We start from the raw sequence: 25,317 nt of genomic DNA, 5'->3' as shown, positions 1-25,317 counted from the left end.
TTTCTTCTAATGAAGACATTGAGATTTTATCAAGATGAGAACCACTGAAAATTATAATTTGTTATGTATCCAACTTCAGTTATTGATTCATTAAAAGTATAGAAGAAATTAGGTTGTCTCACCCAAAGTTCCACTATAAAAAATATTTGGTCCCTTAGTTTCTCAATTTGGGCATCATGAGAATATTCATAGTCGGCAGGGAGTCCTGGACATTGGTATGAGGCTGCCTACTGGTTTTTTCATTAAAAAGACATTTTAAAATTATCAGTAACTTAAGACAAAACCAATTTGTGTAATAGAAAATGACTTTCACTGCATTAAAAAATTTCAAAATGATAATTTTTCTCTCAGACTTTATAAGGTGATTTCAAATGGCAGTTAAATACTCCTTATAGACTAGAGGAAAACAAAAGCAATTAAAAACTGGAGTAATAGGATACTTGCATTTCAAGCACCTAATACGTGCAGTGTGCTTAATACATGGGATCTCTAAGACTCACAACAAGTCAACGTTTTATAAATCGAAGGACAGTCAGAATTACAGGTGAAGTGAATTTCCTTAGGTATTTAAAGTGACAGAAGATGAAGAGAGACAGGTGGTTGAAACTCCCTTGTAACTTCGGAGACAGGCCATATTTCATGGATTGAAATACATGCATTTTCACTTTCAAACATGTGTGAAGTCAGGGTGGAGGACAACCGATGGGGAACTAGTTAGTTCTGACTGGCAGCTAGTGGGGCAATCGCCACCGTGTGCACACGCGCTAATGTGGCAGCCATCCCGGATGGCACACCCGCAGAGGGGTAAGCCCACGACATTTCAGCCAACAAACCCCTTAAGGACTCTTGGGAAAAAAGAAAAATGAGCCAATGTCTGAAAACCTTCTGCAGACCATCTCAGATAAGATCAAGAAAATACAAGCATCTAAACGTGTCGACAGTTTGGGTGAGCCCAGAGACGATCACAGTGCCCTCTGACACGCTGTGTTAGCGATGCCCCCGCTGGCACGGGACACGGTGAGGACAAGGGTCCAGAAGTGATCCAGGAAAGTCTACCTAAAAAAAAGTGGGAGGGCTACCTCATGGTGCTTAGTCTTATTTTTATTGCCATGTAAGTTTGCGATAAATCCTGAACATCTATGTATAGAGAAGTCTAAGAGAGCTCTGTCAATAAGTTGAAATAAAAATCTTAATTAAAAAGCAGCGTTGTGGGATAGTCAAACGGGCTGCATACTGGTGCTTTGCCCTCTAGGGCATCTTAGACTTGATGAAAAAACGCATTATGTTTGATACCTTTGTTGCCTGGTCTCCTGACCCCTCAACACCCCCTCTTTTATGATTAACCCCACTGTCATTAATCTGCTTCTCCCACTTCTTAATTTACAGCCTTTTTATTTTGGCCCTGTGTTACATTAGCCCCTATAAATATAAAGGTTAAAAGGGCAGGCTTAAAGACGTTCTGTGGAGGTTCAAATTCCAGCACTTCTGGTCACTAGCTGTGTGGTCTGGGGTAAGTTACCAAAATTCTGTCTTTACCTTCATCTGTGGAGTGGGAATAATGATCACATCTACCTCACAGGGTCGTTACAAAGATTAAATGAGAAACTACATGTAAAGTGCTTTGAATGGTCCTGAGCACTATTATTATACTTTTTAATGCTTTCTATAATCAAGTCAAGAATGTAAGCTTATTTCTTCAAGTTATCTCAAAAACAATTTTAGTTCATGAGTCACACATCTCTCTTCATTTGTCCTCCCAGCCCCCTGCCCACTGCTGCCCCCACCGCCCTGGCTGCTATGTAGTAAGAACTGGTGTTACTCCAACACAAGACCCTCCTCTAGGGTCATCGTACATATTATTTTGTTCTGTTTCCACAAGACCTCTGTGAGGGGGGTATTGTCAACCTCACTTTTCAGATGGCACACAGACTGGAAGAATTGAGTAACCTGCCTAAATTCCCCCAGCCAGGTGTGGGAGCTGGGATTTGCATCCAGGTGTTTGTCAGTCCAAAACTTAAATGTTCTTCCCTCCCCTCCACATGATTCCTGCATATCAGGGAATCAAAAGAAAGAGAAGTCATGTAATCACTGTGTAGTTGCAAGTTACCTCTGGGTCAAGCGATCGTAATTCTCAACAGCTCTGTGGGATTCAAAGCCAGGTCTGAACAACCGCGAACTAAAATTTTTAACTCTCTCTCTTTTTTTTTTTTTGCCTTTCTATTGATAGCAGTTATAAGTAAACTTCAGGGAAGAAGTAATTGTTTCCTGGGACAAAATCATGGGTCATGTATTTATATTAAATATTTCTAAAAGGAAGTGTGTCTAAAATGCAATCTATGAGGGAAGTGAATGTTTGTGTAGGGCAGGTTATCAAAATATTTTTAATTTTGTCTAGCAGCACCCCATATGCTGGCATGTATGTGATAAGTATATTAATCATAGTTTGATAAGTTTTAATTGCAGAAATAGATAGATATTTTCTTAGTATTATCACAGGAATAGATGATAACCCTCTTACAATTCAGGATTAAGAAAATATGACCAAAATAAAATCATAATTCAAGTGGTATGTCATTTGAGTATTTTTGTGTGCCTTCACAAATTACAACGTTTGATACATTTCTGCAAAGAAAACCTAAATGAGTGTGTACATTTGTTTCATAAATTATTTACCTTTATGATTTTATACAGAAGAAAACAGGAACATAAGAGGACCTAAATAACAAGGAAACCACACCCCAAGGTGAAATTCTGATAAAGAAAAACTTGGTTTCCTGGGTCTTGGGGTGAAAGGCATGCTCTCTCCTTCTAACACAAATGTCACAGCCTTCCTTCAAGTTCCCTGAAACGAGGAAATACCCTGGTGGAACCGACTCATACGACTTCAGTGTTTAGTTCCCTTCGGGGTGTGAGAAAGTCCTTCATTGAGGGTGAGGCAAAGGTAGGTTTATAGTTGTTCATATGGAAAATGATACACTAATAACAAGAATTAACTGTGTTTTTGTACACTCACACCTGTTAACCTAATTTTGCCGCACCCTGCCTGAATTATTGAGTCACCTACCAAGTTCCAGAAAGTACACCACCAGGAACTACGGAAGACAAAGCGGGGAACACCACCAGTGGGGATGGACCAGGTGAGTTCACGGCTTCCTGCCGGTCACAGTACAAAGCCAGACCATGTCACTGACTGTTTTCTAAACAACATGAGGTTAGTCAGACACTGTTTCCCAAATCTTTCACAGAGCGTGTTAGGTAATGCTGTTCATTGGACACTTTTATAGATGAGAGAATAAAGGTATAAAAAAAAGCAACTTAGCTATTCACCAGGAAAACCAAAGTTGGATTCAGGGCTTTCCATTGAGAGGTCAGGATTTAGAAAAAACCAAATGCATACTCCTCGCTCAAAAGGGCTCTTTTTGCAAATGCTGTTACATGGGTTAATTTCCAAAACAAAGTTAAATTGATTGAGCACACTGGATATAAAATAACACACACTGAATACACACAATTCAAAGTTGGTGCTCATTATTCAACAAAGAAACAGATGAGATTCCACAGACATTCTGTTAAAGATACACGGATACATTTTCAAGGAGAGGAGCTTGGCCAAAAAAGTGTCCATAACTACATGAATGCACTCTGTCCTCAGGGTAATTCTAGTGGGAGGAAAAGAGTAGCTTTTTTCTTTTTTTTCATTTAAACTTGTTCAAGATTCTTCTTTTAAATTGAAAAAAAAAAAAAAAAATCCTCAGCAGGGAAGCATATGGCCTGGAATGAGACTAGAAGGTATTCATTTTCCAGGTTCAGATGGGATACTTTAGAAGCTGACTTATGTGAAGTGCTTTTATTAATGATATCTTATCATCCTGTTCTTTATCAAACTAACACTTCTTAGTTTTAAATATATATGTATTTTAGTACTGCCCACCGATATCACTGACTTTTCTAAATATGCCTCATAAATCAAAGAAGACTTAAACTTTTTTAAAATTCAGATATAGATGGTATAAAATATTATATTAGATTCAGGTGTATAGCATAATGATTCAACAGTTACATACTGTACCAGGTAGTCACCACACTAACTGCAGTCATCATCTGTGGCCGTGCAAACTCGGAACAATGCTGTTCACTCTATTCAGCTTTGCCACTCATCCGCCCCGATCCCCTTCCCTCTGGAAACCATTAATCGCTGTTTCTATGAGTCTGTTTCTGTCATGTTTGTTCATTTGTTGTTGTTTTTAGATTCCACATGTAAATTAAACCATATGGTATTTGTCTTTCTCCGACTTATTGCATTTAGGATAATACACTCTAAGTCCATCCACGTTGTCACAAATAGCAAGATTTCATTTTTTATTTCTGAATAATATTCCATGTTATATATATATATATATATACACCACATTTCCATCCATCTATCAATGGACACTTGGGTTGCTTCCATATCTTGGCTATTATAAATATCAATAATGCAATAAAGATAGAAATACATATATCTTTTCAAATTAGTATTTTCTTTTTGGGGGGATAAATACTCAGAAGTGGGATTGCTGGGTAGTTCTATCTTTAGTTTTCTGAAGAATCTCCATACTGTTTTCCATAGTACCTGCACCAATTTATATTCCCACCAGCAGTGCATGAGGGTTCCCTTTTCCCAACATCCTCACCAACACTTATTTCTTGTCTTTTTGATGACAGCCATTTTGACTGGTGTGAGGTGGTATCTTATTGTGGTTTTGATTTGTATCTCCTCGATGATTAGTCATGTTGAACACCTTTTTATATGTCTACTGACTATATGATTTCTCTGGAGAACTGTCTCTTCATATCCTCTGCCCATATTTTGTAGATCAAGGAAGATATGAAGCCTAGGATGTCAAAGCTGAAAGATTAGGTTTTCAGCTCCTGCAGAGCCCTGGGGCTGCTTGGAGCTTTAGTTTATGAACAAAAGTTCTGGAGGTACATCCTGAAAAACACTGACCTAAGTTGATGGTAAGGCCAGTAGAGAAAGATGGGTGTTTTTGGAAGATGCCACAGATGACTTCAGGTGTACTATTTAGGATCTAGTATCAGACCAAAGGTTAGAGGATCTGCAAAAGTCTCCATTGTCTACCACCAATCCCATGTGATCATGCACAGGTCACAAACTCTTGTCAATTTGGTGTTTTAACTACACAATTTCTGAAGCAGAGTAGCTTATCCTAAGGTTCTTTTTTATTTCTAGAATTCAAGTTTTTACATATTTCTTTCTAATATTTACTCTACATTCCTGCCTTAAATTTATTGTCCTCTCCTCATGTACACAGGGGGAATAAAAACAGCCATTCAAAATCACCAAACATATCCCAATGTCATTTACACATAACCCAAAACACTACAACAAAACTTCTTTAATATTTTTTGGGCTGCTTAACCATGTGCTAATTAGTTTACTAATAAGCATTTACAATAATCATTGCATTTACTGAAGGGCCTGAAACCAGAAAGTGGTAAGGCTGGGACTGAGATGCCACTTATCTGCAGCTGAATCACAACTACCTTTGGGTAATGGAGACCTGGGGGCTGTGGGCACCACAGCAGGACCACCTGTGGAGAAACTCCACACATAACCCTGCCTACCACCTAATATATCCCACCAGCCCACCTCTGTGTGGTGGGCCACCACTGCTAGCACAGAATTGCCTGCTCCCACCCTCAGGAATACTTTTTTCATTGAAACAGGGAGAACGTCACAATGCAGACTGATGTAACAATCACATAAAAGCACCTAAGGACATCATAATGATTTATTTGAATTGTGTATGCAGGATGGGAAGGAAGCTTTGATTTTTTTTTTTTTCCTTGAGTTAGAACTCTAATTTCCTGTGCTAACCATAAGGCTACAGTACTGTAAACATGTATATGTCATCAAGGGAAACAATGCACATACTCTATTCCATTCATCAAAATGTGAACGATGACAAAAGAAGCCGAGGCGGAACCGCTGTGATAGCCACAACATTTATTGAAGGATGAGCACGTTTGCACATCGCAGAGTTGCGTGGGCACACAGTCCACGGTTCACACTGCCTTCCAATCAGGCTTTGCACTGTGCCTCCTCACACAACCCCTTTTTAAAACAATAACTGAAAGTGGGGGGAATGTCCATTGCAGTTACACGTACAAAACCAAACCTGCAGCCATCACTTAGAATGGCTCTGCGCTTGGCGACTTAGATGTGCACAGGCTGATTATTTGGGGTTACACACGCATTTCTGTATGGGCAGAAATGTTCAATGAATAATGGCCCCACTAACCCAACTAGTGCCTTAGAGTATTGTCAAGCTTGGGGGACAGGAGAGAATTGCAATTAACAATACAATTTCTAACAGTTGCCCCAATCAATATACCACCTTGCCCTGAATACAGGCAATATAGCATCCCATTTTTGGAATAATAAGGGAAAATTTGTCTGATACAGGGCATGTTACAGAGTACATCTAGAAAAGACATTTGTTATCTTAAATAACACTTAAAAGTTGTCTTCCTTCTGTCCCAGTGAAAGAAATGTTGGTCAAATTGTCAAAAAATAAAATAAAATACCACCTGCTCTTACTGTGAAATTTTACCTCCCATTTTCCTCTAAAATGTATAACAATAATAAAAAATTGAACTCATTTTCAGGAATTTAAACAATTTAAAAGAAAACATCTATTTTGATAAGTAAACATAGTTATGTCGTTCATTTTTCTAAACTGTTCTTCTTTTTGCCTTTTAAGGAACTATCTCAAATAGTGATCATGGAGTAGAAACTTAATTTGATTTTTTTCTCCTTAGAGATTAATAATAGAAAGCTGAATAGGAATTTCTAATCATGTAAAACATCTGATGTAGGGATATCTAACTGATGAGCACTGAGGCTGTTATAAGAGTAAAATCAGAAATTCTAAAGGGAAAGCAAGCCTAGATGATTTGCTTTGCTCTGCACGACCTGTTTTGTGTAATTTAATACAGCATCTATTATGGCTTTATTCTAAACTCACATCGTCAGCTAATGTCTTCTAAGAATTCCCTGTTACTTGACTCTTGTTCTGAATGGAGAATTGGCAATTTAAGATAAGGCTCTAGATCATTCTTGTGTATGTGTCTGGATATTATATTCTACTCTTTATTCCTTATTTATTTTGAAATTCAGAACTCTTCCACCTTCCAGAACATGGTATTTTGAGGCCTAGTTAAATATTACATGAACAAAATTATATAAACCAAATAGTCTGTCCAAAATTTTCATTTTCTTTAACCTGTCCTTCTGTTATTTCTCAATGTCCGGGCAAGGGACCTGTTTCCAGCTCTCCCCCGGAAACAGTCTCAGTTTCCTGGCGGGTGCTCCCAAGTCATAGGCACCTGGGTTCCCCTCTCAGAGACGAGTTTGCTGACTCACCATCATCTGTTTCATGCCTTGGCTGATTTTCCCCAGATGCAGCTCTGGGGGAATGCCCCTCTGCACTCTAGTTTATGTCAAGTCATAAAAATCACAGGAAAATACACATATGCCCCTCACTAATGTGCACCTCAAACTTCACAATCTAAAGCTGTTATAAGAGGACAATTCGAGAAATACTTTCACATGTGTCTTTGTGACTATTTCCCAGACTGGACAAGTGCTGGCCTTAGGAATTTGCTCATTCTTTCCTTTAGTAGGTAAACAATTACGCAATGGCTACTAGAACTTTTTCTCATATCTTTCCTAAAAGAAAGCAAGGAGGCCTTATTCAGTGGGTTTGAGGCAGCAATAAGAACATGGCAATTTATGCTTGAGTTTCCTTGTCAGTTTTAAGGTAATCTCAGGAAAAAATAAAGAAGGTAACTGAGAGTAAAGAAGGAAAAGGAGAGAGACACTGAGCACCTACTATGTGCCACGCACTGGGCCAAGAACTGTGTGGTTGTAGGATGCAGAACGCCTAAGCTTCTTAAGAACTATAGGAGGTATTTCTTTTTCCCATCTTATGGACAAGCATAAAGAGCTGTGATGAGTTTAACAACTGCTCCAGGTCCTTCCCCGTGCCACACCATAGCTTATGTTCTTAGACTCACCACAGACAAAAAAAGGCTATCAACGTAATCTCGATTTTGGCCTAAGATCTGACAAACTCCAAAGTGAAAGCTCAGTTCTTATTGCTTCTGTTGCTGATTTCACAGCACCAAGATGTTAGAAACTGCTTGAGTATAGCTATTCTATGTTGATGCAAAGAAAGTCCTTTCGTAATTATGCATTCCCTACGTCAAGATTTTTGTGTGTGTGTGTGTGAATAAAATCTTTCTTTCCTCACTCCCACAAACTTTATTTTAAAATGAATTTGAAATAAATTTTGCTATAATCCTCCAAATTCTTCACTATTAGGATGTCAACGTCAGTAATTAATCTCTCTGATGTCCGAGGAAAAATATATCAAGATAATCCTCTAGTTTTGATCATGTATTTGTCCCTCAATTACTTCCCTTTACATTAAAAAATGAAGAATATCATGAATGTGAGATAAAAGAAAAAAAAACATGAAAAAGTGACTTTTAAAGAGTAATTATCACCAGATACAATTCATGGCATGGCTACTACTTTTCTCTTACATTCTAACTCTTACCTCATCTTGATTTAATGCAAATAAGTTAAGGAAATACTTCTCTGCTTATTTAAAAATTTTCTTCCTCTAGCTTTAGGTAAGAAGTCTTTACAATCCATTGGCTATTTTACTGTTCTAGATTGTGACTCTTATTTTAGGTAGAGGATTGTTATTTTCAAAATCCAACAGCAGACACATAGAGAAGGCTTAAATTGGGCAAGATAATTAAAGTTGGACATTACACAAACAGAAAATAAACCTTGACGTGACCAAAGAACCTCCCCTTTTTGATTGCATTAGATTGCATCGTAAGGCCCACATTGAAAATAACAGATTTATCAGAAACAGGGTCCCTTCTAGCAATAGATCCACACATGCATGTAAATGTACATCTGGGAAACGTATCTATCACAGATGCTGCAGCTGGACATTAGGTCTCTAACACGAACCCATTTATTATCATAATAAATTATATCTGTGATCTATATAGACCCTCATCCAATACTCCTTAAAAAATATGGCTTGTTAATTTTAAAGACTTTAGGTTCACTAGAAAAGTTAAAATTTGGATAATCCTGATGGAACTGCAAGCTATGTATAGTTTAAAGGACACCCTGGACATGCTTTTAGAGCTTAATTTCCTAGGATTTACATTAAGAATGAGACTGAGTTTATCTAGTATCTAAATTAATCTCTAGACATAGCTAAACCATATCACCCTTGGACTTTCAATGTGGTATTGTGATCAAATCACCTTTGGTGACTTGACCTGCTCCCCCCATTCCTAGGGACCAGGATGCACCAGGAAGAAATGAATGTAGATTTCTTTTCCTTGAGTGTTCCCAGCTCTTGAGCCTCCCAACCCTGCGGTACACTTACATCTCTTAAGGACTTCTCAGTAGCACAGCGAGGATTCGGCAACATGGAACTGCTCAGCTCCTCTCAGAAGCTGCCTGACTCGGGAGCTTGTTGCGTATCTATAGCTTTTGTAATGATCTCCTTTTCACTACGTTTTTGGTCCAATAAAAGAGTTGCTTTTTCTCGGCAGAAAATAACACTCCCAATACCCAAAGGCAAGAACAATAGGAATCAGAAAAACACTAGGGGCATCTTCATTTCCTCCTCCCACCTCATTCTACTCTCCTTGTTGGCTGTGGTTAGACAGGATTCTTGACCAGGTGGAGGTCGGGGCTGATCTGAGAAATACAAGTAAATTCTTTTCTTAATTATTGTTACATAAATCGGGGGCATAGGTTCAAGGCCATGACTCGCTTGAACATTGTGGCTTAACAGTAGTCATGCACAAATGCATGTGTACTCGATATATGTAACAATATGTAAGAAAAGTGCGCGTATCTCTCAGATCAGCGGCAACCTCCTTAGAGCTCATTGCCACTGCCCACCTCCCTGCCCCCACAGACCTGAAGTCAGACCCTGGGGAGCAAGGGGGGGCAAGGCTCTGCACCGGCCATGGCAACTGCCCCCCAAATGAAGAAAACTAGCACCAAGTTCCGCCACTGACTCCTGCTCAGTGTGTGTGTCAGCACAAGACAGTCTGATGGGTCCTAACACTGAACTTCAGCCAGATTAAGTTTGTGAAGAAAAGTTAGGGAAAAAATGGCTTCCTTTGGTGGTGTTCTTTAATTTGGTGGTGTTCTTTAATTTTATAAATGTACCTATATGTGAAATGACTATATAAAGTACCTTAAAATAAGAATTCACTCACCAAACTATTCAATATAAAATTATATAAACTATCTCATCCTATGAAAACACAGTCCTATGTAAAGTGAAGAAAAATAGGATAAAATACAAAATTAGAGCTACTATTATCTAGTTAAAGGTTAATTTAAAAATAATGTAATTACCGGCCAATGCCAGAAACCTGCTTTTTGTCTGGTATTACACTTAAAATTAGTTAAACTCCAAACCTTAGCCAACCTCATTCATGTTCATCAAGAAGTCACAGAATAGAGGGAAGAATCCCAAAGTACGCATAAGACTGTATCTCACAATGATGTGTCCTTTAAAAATGAACTCAGTACTTGTTACTGTATAACAGTTCACTGCCTCATTTCTAGCTATTGTAAGTTAGTTACCCAGTGTACTGATTATTCCAGAATTTTTCCAAGGAAAAAGTTAAGCTGATGAGTATATCCAGGGTCACCATCCATTTCCCTTTTTGAAAGAAGGTCCTAAATATGCCCTTTTCCAGTCTTCAGGCACCTCATCAGTCCTCCACGAGCTCTCAAAAATGATATCTAGCAGTTCTGTGATGACTTCAGCCAGTTCATTAAGTACTCTAGGATGCCAGCCATTGGGACCTGTGGATTTGAACATAGCGGGGTTACTGAAGTTCTCCTTCACCCATTCCTCCCCTAGTTCAGCATGGGTTCCTGCTCCTATTTTTAAGCCAGAGTTGTCCCTTTCTTGTTACCCCCTAGACTTTTGAAAAACACCTTTAAGTTCTTCTTTTTTATCTATCCATTGTCTCTTTGAAGCTAATAAACAAAAGTATATTCTAATCTCAAGCCTACTCTTTTAAAGTTTCATTTTAAAAGAGGTCTGCTTCTTTTGTTTTAAAGAGGTCTGTTCCTTTTTCCTTTTACGTGTCTTCTAAGACAAGGCAGTAGCACAAAATTAAATAAATGTGTATCTTATAAAAGTTTGCCCTCCTAAACCACATTACTCAATATTACACTTCAGCATAGTTACTAACAGAGTAACAGCACACTGGACCATCCTAAAAGCCATATTTCCCATGCTCGGAGGGTGCATATCTATTTAATTTTCATCTGCAAGTGCTAATTTAAAATGCACCTTCCAAAATAAAACGGATTCACAATCATTTTTCATCCTAACCATGTGCATGCAGAAACAGTGACTTTTTCACAGAGGTACTTAAAAACCAGGCTTGTACAAAAGCTAGAAGGAGATTAGTAAGGATTTCTCCCAACGCAGTAAACTAGCAGAATTCATTTGCGGTTGTGTGGTTACCTGCATCGATGTTCTGGGATTGATGTTGCACTAATGATCTTCAAGCTCTGATAGGTGCTGACAGTTTTAACCCCTTCATTGTCACAATGATGCCTCCAAAACTGAAAGACAGCAACAGATCCCAGTTCCCTGGCCATCTGTCACTGCCATGCCCTGTGCCAAGACTCCCTTGACAGATCTCAGATGGACAAAGGAGAGGAAGAAAGGAAAGCGCGAAGGAAGAAAGGACACCTGAGTCTTTCCTAAGTTTTTGTAGATGGCAGGAAGGACTCAACTGTCTCCTTGTTAGGTTTTTGTTTTCGCCTTTAATTGGAAAAGCTTTTAGAAAAGGTGGAATCTATTTTGCTTGCTTTTGTTTTGCTTTTTTCTAGTCTGTATCTCTCCTACCTGCCCCCAGTTTTATGCCTTACAAACTAAGTCAAATTACAAGCATCATTAAAAAAAGACTCTTTTGAAAAACAACTGTACACATCTCTCTAGGATGCAACAATTTGAGCACATGCCATTTTCACCCCTGTTCACACCTGCTGACGGCAAGATGTTAACTAATACATCATTATTAATTAGTTTGGGTAACAGCTCCCAGCAAAGGCAGCTATGTGGAAAGAAAGTGCTAATATCCATGCTCAGAAAGTTTCTTTCTCCAGAGAATCAAGCTATTTTCAGGCCTTTTTTTCCCTGTAATTCTAAGTAATAATAACATAATTAATTAATATATTTAAACAGTCACTCAAAGAAACCATCAAGCCAATCTCTCTCTATTAAAATCACCTCCTGTTACAAACTTTGAAAAAATGACATGCAATCCTTCTTTTGTGGGGAGAAAGGGGAAGTTCACCTTAATATAAAGGAGGCAAAACTGTTTGGTTTTTAACACTCTAGTGAGTGAATAAATGAAAAGACATTATACCAAAATCTACAGTTACTCTGGAGTGCAAGATAACTCACTCTCTCTGTCAGAAAAAAAAAAAACCAGAAAGGGCCTCAGGTTACAGCATTAACAGTTAGTTACTAAGGGAAAGGAGGCAGCATCTTGAGGACATTCTGATTAAAACAGAAGCTTCTCAGATGTCACCCTACTAGCTATAGCTCTGCCTGAAGCCAGGAAGATGGCCTCGCCTACCATGAAAGGTCATTTTATTCTAGGTGCTATGAAAACGAAGAAAATGATTTTGGAAAAGGTTATCATCTAGCAAGTGCAGCCGCCCTCCGCACTAAACTTCTCTAAAGATGAGGAGTCCTTCAAATCCAGCAGCCAGCTCACAGCCTCGGAAGCCTCTGGTGTCCTCGGCTCAACAAAAACCAAATCGCATTCATGAAACAAGCCCAGCCTTGCAAGTGGCTGTTTTTCATTCTTCGGGGGAGCGGGTGGGCGGCAGACAAACAGGATTTCCGCAGTTGGGTCACGGAGAGTTTCAAGATGTGAGAGCAGCCGCCGAGAACAGTAATTAGCCCAGCACATGTCGCTTCACGATCACCGCGAACGTCGGAACTCTGCTGGCACGAGCGCCCCGCCACGCTCGGGGGGCTGACAGGCACCACGACATCCCTGCTCCTGCCAGATCCCATTTCTGTCCAAGTCGAATAGAAGTGAACAGATTTTAAAAATTCGGACCGACTCGAAGGAGCTCACTGCAGAAGAGAAGTCTTCCGGACAAACAGGCATTGCCAGTCCGGGCTCATTCCACACAGCTGCTGCCCCCACGCATACCCCCACTTCATTCCCCCTGAATTCTCTCTCATACTCTTGGAAGAAAGAAAAAAAAAAGCTCGCTCTTCATGCCAAGAAAAATAATAATCTGTTTATATGTGTGCAGAGTCTTCTTTGGATGTAGCACTGGGCTGACTTGGAAATCATGAAAGGAAGGGCCTCACATCTGGCCCTCTCTCAAATTTCAGGAAAGCCAAACCTCTGGAACAATAAAGAGCAAGTTATTTTTTTGGTTCCATTAATGCTCCTGAAGTCTTGCTATTTTTATGGACAGCGTCTGTAAGACACGAATGCCAGCAGTTTGTAATGTTATCTGCCTATTTCTAGGAAACATTACTGAAAGGTTTATCCTCTAGTTGACCAAGTTCTCCCCTCACCGGCCTTTGAGACCCCTCACCATCACAGAGTTCTTAGGCTGAACCGTACGGCTTTCTCAGTCTAATCTGTTCTAGGCTATCATGGGGGGGGGGGGGGGGAGTCTCACATTCCCTAAATATTTGGCAATTCTTCTAATCTATGTTAGAGTTCCAATCTGAGAAGCACAGAGGGGCAGAAAACACTATTTAATAAACTATAATCCTATGGCTAAAAATTAAGATTTATGAGATTACATTTTTTTCTCCATTTATTATTCTGATTTTAAACTGAAGTTCAAGTCTGTTACTCTTTTTAGCTTGTGATTTCCCCCTAATTAGAGGCAATCAGAATCGTATGCAGGCTAACCCATTTAGAAGCTATTTCTTTATTTCGATATTATTCTAACAGTGTATTAGCTCCAATGCAGATATAGACCCAATAGACATAGACTTCCCACATTTGGTTTCTGGGATAAAAAAATAAATAAAACTGGTGACTATACATTAACAGTCCATGCAATTTGTTTACAACCGAGGAGCAACTGTCTCGTAGGAGAAAATTAATTAGGAATGACAGTACAAATGTAGACTCCTCTCTTCCTGGACCTTTGGGCCATTGGTGACAGGACAAAAGATGTTTTCACGTCATGACTTTCTCAAGCTAAGTTTACCAACATTCAGCCACATCCCAGTGCTTGTCATTATGGGACGAAGGAAGGCTGGGAATTTGCTTAGAGAGAAGTGGGCCTCATTTTAACTGTGAAGTTCTCCAAGGGCAGAAAGCACGTCTTACACTTCTTCATATCTCTTGTGGGAACAGTATATATAATGTTCCACACTACTACTGCTGTTTAACACCTGGCTGGTTTGGCTCAGTGGATTGAGCGTCGGCCTGCGAGCTGTGTTGCTGGTTCGATCTTCCAGTCAGGGCACATCAGAGAAGGAAAACTCTGACTCCAAAAAACCTCTGCTGCCTTGCGGCATACCTCTTCAGGGGAAAGGCTAAGGGAGTAAACCCCGACAGAAAATCCGGAGCCGGAGTCCCTAAGGCGGTTTGACGTTGTAGTCAACACCGGCAACTCCTGCGGCGCACCTGAAGCCAAGCTGTATTGACTCCGTCTTTCCCTTGGACCCTTCAGCTGAGAAGAGAGGGGGGGTCTGCTGCATGGGCAACAGCAGACCCTCCATACTACCCTGCCCAGGCTCTGTAGCTTCAGCTTCACTGGAGAGGACACTCCAGCGTCATCGCAAGATGTCGATTCAACACGGGAGGAGACAGATACCGTGTCACTCCCGAGTCGGACTGCACAGCCATTCTCGGCGGTGCAGATAGACTCTTAAGAAGCTACACTATCGTCTCTCGAGACGGACGGCTGCCGACGACTACTGCTGTTTGATTGAATTGTTCACACTATAATTTTCACATGGAATTTCTCAGTCAAGTAAGTTCCTATCGGGAAACTTTAGTCAAGCAAGTCAGATGTGAGTATAAATTCCTTTGCCACTGTGAGGGAGAAATAATTATTAATATACACCTATGTTCACTCAGAGAAGGAAAACTCTGATTCCAAAAAACCTCCGCTGCCTTGCGGCATACCTCTTCAGGGGAAAGGCTAAGGGAGTAAACCCCGACAGAAAATCTGGAGCCGGAGTCCCTAAGGCGGTTTGACGTTGTAGTCAACACTGGCAACTCCTGCGGCGCACCTGAAGCCAAGCTGTATTGACTCCGTCTTTCCCTTGGATCCTTCAGCTGCGAAGAGAGGGGGGGTCTGCTGCATGGGCAACAGCAGATCCTCCATATCACCCTGCCCAGGCTCTGTAGCTTCAGCTTCACTGGAGAGGACACTCCAGCGTCATCGCAAGATGTCGATTCAACACGGGAGGAGACATATACCGTGTCACTCCCGAGTTGGACTGCACAGCCATTCTCGGCGGTGCAGATAGACTCTTAAGAAGCTACACCATCGTCTCTCGAGACGGACGGCTGCCGACGATGTTCACTAAACCCATATGTATCTGAATGGTCATCTCGCAGTTCTTAGAAGGCCTCAGAGGGCCTTTTCTCAGCTGCTGCACTGGGGAGGCCCAGGCTGCGACCCAGACCCCAGGCTGGAGGCTGAGCTGAGTTAGCCAGTGAGCTGGCACACACAGGTTCTTTTTTCTGCTAGAGGAGTCTTACAAGGTAGATTTCATTTGATCGATTGAATGATTGAATGATTGGTCGATTGACTATAGACAGAGAGGGGAAAAGAGAGGGAGGGAGGGAGAAAAAAACAAAACAAAACATTGATTTCTTGTTCCACTTACTGATGCATTCATTGGTTGGTTCCTGTATGTGGCCTGACTAGGAATGGAACCTGCAACCCTGGTGTATCTGGACAACACTCTAACCAACTGAGCTATCGGCCATGGCTTAGGGACTCCACAGACTAGAAAACTGTTTGATCTCTTCCAGAATATTTTTATGTATAATTTTTAATTATATATATATATATATATGTTATATATATACACACATATATATATATTTATTTATTTATTTATTTTTTTACTTTAAGCACAAATATCCAAATGCTATACACATATTGTAGACCGCCATCTTGTCATCACCCATGTTGTGTCCTTGGAAAATACTGATTTGCTACCTGGTTCCTGAACAAACGAAGTGAGTTCTAATAAAAGGCACTGCTTCCCTCTCCTCTTCGCAACCCACATGGTTCCAGTCTTCACTCAGGACTTATCTGCAGGTTTTCAGCAAATACAAAGGAAACCGGAGAGGCTGGACATTTCCCCACCTGCTTATTATTCAGAAAACTCACAGAAATAAATTCAGGGGTTAAAAGATAAAGGCGCCTTTGTTTATGCAATCCTCAGGGTATTAACCAATTTTATAATTTTTTCCAACTGAATAACTATGCAAATCCCAATTCCTTCAAATACTCATCACTGAATACTCCGAATATGCTAAATTCCCATACAGGGGTTAAGGTCTGCAAGTCAGAATCTGCCCCCTGCCTACAGTTCCAGCCATGTCTTATCTCTACCAGGAAGAAATTATCAGGATTTGACTGTTGGGATTTCTAGACTGTTCTTTCAACAATTTATAATAATTAACAGCTCGTCACAACATGAAGCTGGGGCTAGGTCACTACTCCTTGCTGAAGTTTAAAGTACAGTTAAGGAGACAAAATGTTAGCTGGAGGGGCCTGTGCCTTCAAGACAAAAGGGGGAGTTTGAGCATGTTTATAGATGGAGCGAAAGGATTCTAGGGACAGAGACTAAATGCAAGAAAATAAAGGCATAATTATGGACCATGACTATTACTGGGGCCAAGAGCAGATACCACAGGAGGGATTAGTGTTAGAGGGGGGAGGGGTAATTCCTCATCTGAAACAGAGGAAAAGAAGAGCAGACTGGAATGAACCCCTAGGTTTCCAACTTCCTGGATGGCTAGGCTTGGGCACATTACTTCACCTAATTGCACCAGTTTCCCGTAAAAAAAAAAATTTGGAATAACAGTAGTACCTACATCTCACAGGGTTGTTGTAAGGATTAAACCAGCTACTTGTAAAACTGTTTAGAACAGTATCTGGCACACTGTACATTGCTATGTGTGTCTGGATGTGTTTTCTAACACCTACTCCATAAAATGCATGGAATTCTATATGCTGGTTCAATCACTGAGTGATATAAAACCATCCCTAAAGAAGCAGAGATACTTAGTCACATCATCAGAACAAAACATAACAAATGTGCAGCAGCATTAAGGTAATCATCCACAAATGTTATTAGAATAAATCATGAATAATGTGTATGCTTTAAGCACCATCTAGCCATTAACTTTGAAAACTTTCACTTAGCTTTGTGAGGCATATCCTATAGAACGTAACTACCATAGCAGAAGTTCTCAGCTTGTCCAAGCATGAAGACCTCTTTAATTGTTTAAGATACAGACCCTCCACACACATACCAGGCATGTGTGTGTGCGTGTGTGTGTGTGTGTGCATACACACACATATTAAAGAAAGAGTAATCCCAATATTCCAATTTTCTTACTGCCCTTTGATTGAGAAAAATTTTTGCTTTAAAAGTGACCAAAAATTTAAGAACGCCTTCAAATAAACTTATACAAGACATATTACCTATGTAGATACCCACTCACAATGGCTAGTACCCAAACAGTTTCCAGGATTCTTGTATTCATTCTTCAATGATCTGTTATCTTTGGATTAGCAGCCACTTTCCCAGGGAATGAGAATCAACTGTAGCTAAAATCGCATTCTTGAAGAAATTCAAATACATTAAAATAAAAATTAGTTCACCAACTGAAAGTCAGACCCCAGAATACCTACTTCAATAAATACCGAGTGTCGTAGCTATACCCTTGCATTGGTTAGAGCAGTATTTCAAGAAGCTAGAGGCCAACATTTTTTTCTGTCTTAAATCAGAATAGCTGGTTTTCCTATCCACACAATCTTCCACAGTTGGGCCTTACCATTTTTCATTGTTTTCGCCTCCAAGAATCTGACCTATTGCAGCAAAGACGTCAAACAGGGAAACAGATAATCCCATGTAGTTTCTGCAGGAACCACACCTGGTTCCAGAGATAATAGAAAGGACCCAAATTTCCTGGAACTAACACAGATTCATGGAAACATCCCCAAGCAAAAACACAGAAATTCAATGGATTGGATAGTTTTTAGAGAATTCAAAACCAGAAATAACAACGGATTTTAAATCCTCCCTCCTTCTGTTGACAGTCATGTCCCCTTATGGCATAGAATGCAATCCTAAGAGCTGACTTTTGCGCCTCAGATAAAACAGAATTTAAACTAAACATATGCATTTAGAATCAAGTTATTCAATTCTCTCCTTCTGTTCTTCTCATTCCCTTTGAGAACAAATATAAAAATAACCTTTCACATTATTGTGTTTTACTATCACTTTAAAGAAGAAGTTGTTTTTATTTTAGGAACATAATGTGCAAAATCATGTTATTTAACACTACATTATATTCACAGATTATGCAGGTTAAATAAAGACACCTTGCTGATTTCTTAATATAGATTCAGCTAAGATTAGTTATGCATCTGCTACCTTAACATTCAGTTTGGGGGGAGGGGAGTAGCCTTAGTTAAAAATCAAGCTCGAATTGTAAGTGCTTAGAATTTCATGGTTCATTTAAGAGCATCCCAATCAAGAATTTAATTATGTCAAAAAGAACTATATCTTCTTAACAGCCAAGATTACACCCCCTTCCATTTTTTCCCTGCCCCCGCAAGTGCATCATTTTCCCTAACATCTATGGACTTGTTTCTGACCTATGAAATAAGGAGTTCTAGCATGCTGTGATTTTAAGATTTCTAGGGAGTAGACAGATGAGGAGGCAAAGAGGAAACAGAGCTAAGATGCTGTGGGAACCTTACCAATTCAATTCTCAAACAAGGCATTTCCCATGATGCCAGACAAGGGCCCACTTGGCACTGTCAGCGGACTGGCAACTCCAAGTCAAAGGGCAACACACAGGTCTACCACAACCTCAGCTGCACTATAACATATAAACATTTTCTTAACAACATGCTATTCAACAAATTACTAAATCTCGAAAACATGAACTCCTCCCAACCAACAACTGTGTATTATGGCATCAGGATGGACTGAAACTAATGACGGATTAATCTGTGTGGCGGGGAGGAGGAAGGTCTTATTATTCTTGGATCAGCAAATCTAACAATAACTTCCAGGCTGAGTGGCAAAGTGTTTATGCTTGCAAGTTTCTATAAATACACAGCATAATTCTTTATGCTGCTGAATTACGTACATAATTCACTCTCGTGGTGGCTAATACTCTGACCGGATCAATTAAATGAGGGTCTAACTGGTGACAAGTCATGTTCCCCCATCAGAGCCTGAAACAAAGATTTATGTGCAGGCAGTTTATTTGGGAATGTGATCCCAGAGGGTAGAAGTCAGGGGCAAAGAGAGTAAAATAAAGGAGGGAAAACCAACACGAGAATGTTTATGGAGTTGGCCACTTGGTGATGTGTCATTCAATTCTGCAAGACTTCCTGAAGAACCTTAAGAAATGCATCTCAGAACCATGCATATACGGGAAGGAAAGGGGAAACATTTATCCCTCAGCATCTATTACCCATGTGTCAAGGTTTGCCTTGTGGGTGTCAATCTCCAAGCACTTCCTGTTTATGCCCTGTAAGTGCCCAGTCAGCTCTCACTGGAGTACATGACAAAATCAGGGGAGCACCTGGACATAAAGCAGGAGGCAGGGCTTAAGTCAACGAGAGGTCAGGCTGCTAGTTAAAGCCTGTGTAGAACTGCTTGCTTAGCAGCAGCTGGAATACATTAAGGCCAATATTACTTAAAATGGTGCACACAAGTATCAGGCACCTGTATCAGTCAAGATAGGCCAGTTACGCTGCAGTAACAAATGACCCCACAATTTCAATGCCTTACTACAAAGGTTCTGTTTTTGTCTCAGGCAGCAAATCCAACCTGGATCTACTATGGTTCTATGCCATTTTCTTCACTCCAGAACCAAAGGTGACAAAATGATCTCTGTCAGGAACATTGCCAGTCATGGTGATTTCAAGGAAAAGATTAAATTTGTGAACAATGCACAGTTTTGTAAAGCTTCTGCCTGGAAGAGCTTCATATCACTGTACTCACTTTTTATTGACCAAAGCACACCATCTACCTATTCTTAGTTCAAAAGGCAGGGACACAGAATCCTACAGGGAGGGGCAATGAAGAAGGACAATTTAAAGTCCATTGATACAATCTATCACACTCTGCCTTCATTTTCAGGGGAGAAAAACTACAGGTTGCTTTTTATGTATTTTGTGTATGTCACTAAGTCTTTGAAAGAAAATTCATCCTCTCCCCTTACCAACCCCAGCCCCCCCTTTTTCCCCTATCCACAACTAATTCTAGTACACAAAGAAATCTTCCTTTTCAAATACGTGTTTGGGCAAAAATACAGGTTCCACTAAACAAAAACTTCCTTTCTAGCCTATCCTAGGTGGAAACATAAAGGAGGCAGAATCCTAAGAATGACCCCAATGACTTGCCTTGTCTGACCCCTTCCCTTCTGAGTATGGGTGGAACCTGTTAATAACATATGATGAGATATCACTCTCGTGATTAGGTTAAATTACATGACAAAAAGATTCTTCAGGCTGGCCTAATCCTCACCTAGTCCTCTCAAGGCTTAATGTTTCTCTGGCTAGGAGACAGAAAGTCAGAGAAATGGCGAGCATGAGAAGGAATTGACCCACCGCTGCAAGTTGGAAGATGGAGGCATTGTATGGGAAAGGATTCGGTCAGCTTCTAGATGCAGGCGGTGGCCCATGGCTAACAGCCAACAAAGAAATGGGGACCCCAGATCTGCAGTCCTCAGGAGGCGGATTCTCCCAAAACCTAAATGAGCTTAGAAGCAGATTCTCCCCCTAAATGCTCCAGATCTGAAACCAACCTGACTAACACCTTGACTTGGCCTCATAAGATCCTGAGCAGAAAACCCAGTCCTGCTTTCTCCCAGAATATTGACCTACTGAACTATGGGATAATAAAGAGGTGTTATTTTTTGCCATTACATTCATGGTAATTTGTCATGCAGCAACAGAAAACTAATACAACATATAATCAGATTTATCAGCTGAAGTGTTCTAATGTTAAACAGCTAAATAATGACTCTTTCCAACTTTCAGAATGTATGACATTAACTCTAATGAAAAGAAAGGACTTCCCAGAGAGGGACTGAGGACGAGGGTCACTGATGGGAAAGCAGGACCCATGATAGGCCAGATTGACGGAAAACACTGTAGCATTTACCTTGCCCAGTGGTGGCCTTATGCCTGTACTGGGCCACCAACCTCTCTAAAGGAAGGAAAAAGGCAGAGTGTCTACGATAAACTAAGAGGTGCCTAAGTCACAGGTGAGAGGAATGTGGATACAACCTTATGATTTTCTTTCCAATTTTTAGTATGTAGGGTGGGGGAGAGATGGGGAAGACCATGAAATTGTTTAAAAGGTGTCATGCGTCTGTGGCATTTTTCCATTTATAAACTCCCATGATTACATGCAGAGAGATCAGAAGCACTTATGTACCGCAGGAGAGGAAGCCCTGCTCACCTAATACCCTTCCATTTCCTTCTCCTTGGCACCAAGGAAGACTACACTTCTCAGGCTCCCCTATAAATAGGTTGGGGATATTTGATGAAGCTCTGGCCAAAGGGATGTAAGCAGAAATAACAGAAGTCATTTTCAGGCCATACTCTTAAAAAATATCCTGAGCTGATCTTCAGTTCTCTTGTTCCTAAGGAGGTCATGTGTAGAGGTGACAGGCCCCTTGATGGAGGGAGCCTGGATCTCTGCATCACTGAATGGAAGAAAGCCTCTACTGAAAAACTCTGGACTTTGCCAAAATAAGTTTTTGTTATACTGAGGTTTTGAAATTGGGGAATATGTGTGTGTGGGGGGTGGTGGTATCTCTTCTTATTATAGCACAGCTTAATAATATCATATTATCCTGAATAATATACATATATTTTCTCACTTGATTTAACAGGTTTAGGCAGAATTTCTTTATCTGTGACTTTGTTTTATTTAGTATAACATCCAAGCATTGCAAAAAAACATTAACATAGGAATTTGAATACCAAATTTAATTACTGTTATAAGAAATTCATATTCTTATACATCTGATATTTACACTGGATTTCTGCCTTATATAAAATTACAATGAGAAGCATATAAATCCTAAAATACATATACACATATGTACATGTAAATTAACAGGAATAATGAAAAACTCCTTCCTGAAATGCCAATTTAGAATGCACTTCTCATTAACTCCCTCCCTGTCCTCCATTACCCCCATTCCCAAATCTTTTCAGCTGAATTTAAGCAATGTCAACCTGGTACAAGGACAAATATAAAATGAAAACTAGCATTTGTTTAACAAGGAGAAGGACTCACAATGAGAAGTAAAATTATTTTCCCTGAATATTCAGAAAAGATGTTAACTATTTATAAACAAGGCTGTCTAACCCAATCACCCATTATTCCATTTATCTGAAATGAATTTCCAAAGACCTAAGAAGAGACAAAGGCTAATACATCTCCTTTAATGTACAAGATTATAATTAACCCAATGTCTGTTTCAAATTTACTATTATCTATTAAAGAATAAATTATTTTACAGCCTTCTAATGTAGCTTTTAAGCTTTAAATCACTGACCATAACTAATAAGCAGCTTAATAGCAAGAATACCCTAAATAGAGCCACAGATCGCAATTTCACTAAGTGTAAATCATCATCATTTTTAACGCAAAGGCAACAGCAAATCTCTGTAATTACTGGGTGCATTTTGAATCACTTTTATTACTACTGTACTGGCCCCATTAAAAAATCCAAAACACTGAACTGCATGGAATATAAAACTGGAATTATGATGCCCTACAAAGTCTAATTGAAAACCATAAATTTTCTATTACTACTCAGAATTATTTTGTTGCCAAAGAATTTCAGTTATTCAGAATTATCTTTGAAAACACTTGCTCTGTCTAGAGCAATAAGGTAAGAGAGTTTTACCCTGCTAACTTTAGAGAGTGAATTCTAGAGCAAAATTATGGATGGTTTCTTATTCATTCAGGATGCTACATTTCTAAAGCAAACCATAACACACAAAAATAATAAAATGAAAAAGTCAAATTGCATATACCACCCACAAAGGCTATTAAATAGCGCATCTCCTCCTGAATCACCCGGTGGATGTAATTCTGACTACAACAGACTCTGCAAGATCAGCATTAAATCTCTTTACTATAAATTTACAAAAGGGAACAATGACAACTTACTAACTTGTGTGCCTATGAGAAGTAAACACAGGATGAGGCCCCAAGCCATTGTGAGAAATGACAGCACTGGGAACAGAACTTGCTGCGTATGTTTAATAGTGAATGATTTAATAACTGCCTCTTAAACGTAGTCCGTAATTACTGGAACTCACATGAGTATATGGATGTAGATAGAGTATGGACTGTTTACATTACATGGCTGAGCATGCTGTGCGATCACCCTATTAAAATCAAAGACTTATACATTGACTGGCTGATTTGCCCGATGTCCACAATAGAGGTCCCAGCACTGCAAAACCAACAGTTTCCTTATAATGAGGTTGAGCTACCACAGGGAGTCTTTTTATAAATTATAGGCATTATAAATTTCTATTCACTGCATACTGGCACCTCAAGGGTGTTAGACTCCTTTGAGTATCTTTATAATTTTAAATATACCTTTTCTATTATCTTTTAAAAGAGAGCGTTTTGTTCTCCCTTGAACCTTTTTTTCCACTCTACGTATCTGCTTATATTCTACATTCTTCTGGAACACCTCCACTCCTCCTCCTCCCAGTTCAGGTCTAGACCTGACTCAGATGCCATTCTTTAGGTTATAAATTTCCAGATCAGCCAACCCGGAAGAATTCGCTTTCCTAACTTAAAATCTTAGTTTATTTAAAAACCATCCAGATTTTCCATTTTTGTTGCTTTAAGCTATTGCTGAATTTATGCATTTACTATTTCACAAATTTCTGTCCTTTCTTATCAACTACTGTAAGTTCATCAAGAGAAACAATAGCTATCTGTTGGAAGTACTTAAGAAAATTGACCATAATTTTAAATACTTAACATTTGCATTATTTTAGAACTAGGTGTCCTTTCTCATGTTATTTAGACCTAAATGTTATATATTTTGATCATTATATTCAATTTAGCAAATCAAACACAAAAACAGCAAAAGACTGACTCAGTAAATTTTTTAAAAGTTAGCTCTGGCTGCTATAGCTCAGTGGATTGAGTGCTGGCCTATGAACCAATGGGTCACTGGTTCAATTCCCAGTCCAGGGCGTATGCCTGGGTTGCAGGCCAGGTTTCCATTTGTGGGCATGCAAGAGGCAACTGATCGATGTATCTCTCGCACATTGATGTTGCTCTCCCTCTCTCTTTCTCCCTCCCTTCCCCTCTATTTAAAAATAAATAAATAAAATCTTCAAAAGAGAAGCTTCTTCATCTTCTAAAAATAAAATTAAAATCTTTGTACTCTTATATAAGTTAAGTTACATAATTCTGACTTTGTTCTCATTAGAACTTTCTCTAACAATGGAGTCACACGACATATCAAATTGTCAAAAGGTACGCTTGTGTTTAAGCAAATCAAGGCAAGCAAAGGGCAAATGGCACATCTCTTCCTCTCCATCTCTTTCTTCTCCCTCCTCGCTTCTCTTTCCCCTCTCCTCTCCCTCTCTCTCTTTCTCTTTCGCACACACATATGCCCTTTGGATCTGTTTCTCTAATACAGGGCTCTTTGTCCTAGTAGACTTGCAGTGATGCTCTCATCTGCCACCCCTGTGAATCCCGCAGTCTGCTTCCCAATCTCAGCCGGAAAGCTTGCTTGATCTCTTCAGCGCTCCTGTTGCTTGATCAAAGGCACGTCTACCATGAAGCTGGAACCCTGGGGGCTTCTTACCTGGGTTTTCTCAGGCCTTTTACCTAATTGTGTATTCTGTTCCTTGAAAAGGGTCCCCTCGATTTTAAAAGCTTCATGCCTCATAAAACCTGGCTTTACCCTTGA

The 25,317-nt window shown here is 39.7% G+C and overlaps 1 protein-coding gene across 1 annotated transcript in view; it reads right to left on the bottom strand.

The window, feature by feature from the left end:
• Positions 1–10,790: 10,790 nt before the first annotated feature.
• SAMD5 (sterile alpha motif domain containing 5) overlaps positions 10,791–25,317 on the bottom strand; it is a 40,026-nt gene continuing 25,499 nt past the window's right edge. Inside the window, exon 2 of the mRNA XM_090280689.1 lies at positions 10,791–10,927. Coding sequence (XP_090136815.1) covers positions 10,865–10,927 — 63 coding nt within the window. The 3' untranslated portion in view covers positions 10,791–10,864. The remainder of the gene's footprint in view (positions 10,928–25,317) is intronic.

This window comes from Furipterus horrens, unplaced genomic scaffold (genome assembly GCF_987537825.1).
Source record: "Furipterus horrens unplaced genomic scaffold, mFurHor1.1.pri manual_scaffold_6, whole genome shotgun sequence".
NCBI classification, from domain to species: domain Eukaryota; kingdom Metazoa; phylum Chordata; class Mammalia; order Chiroptera; family Furipteridae; genus Furipterus; species Furipterus horrens.
This window is presented reverse-complemented; position numbering and strand designations above follow the sequence as displayed.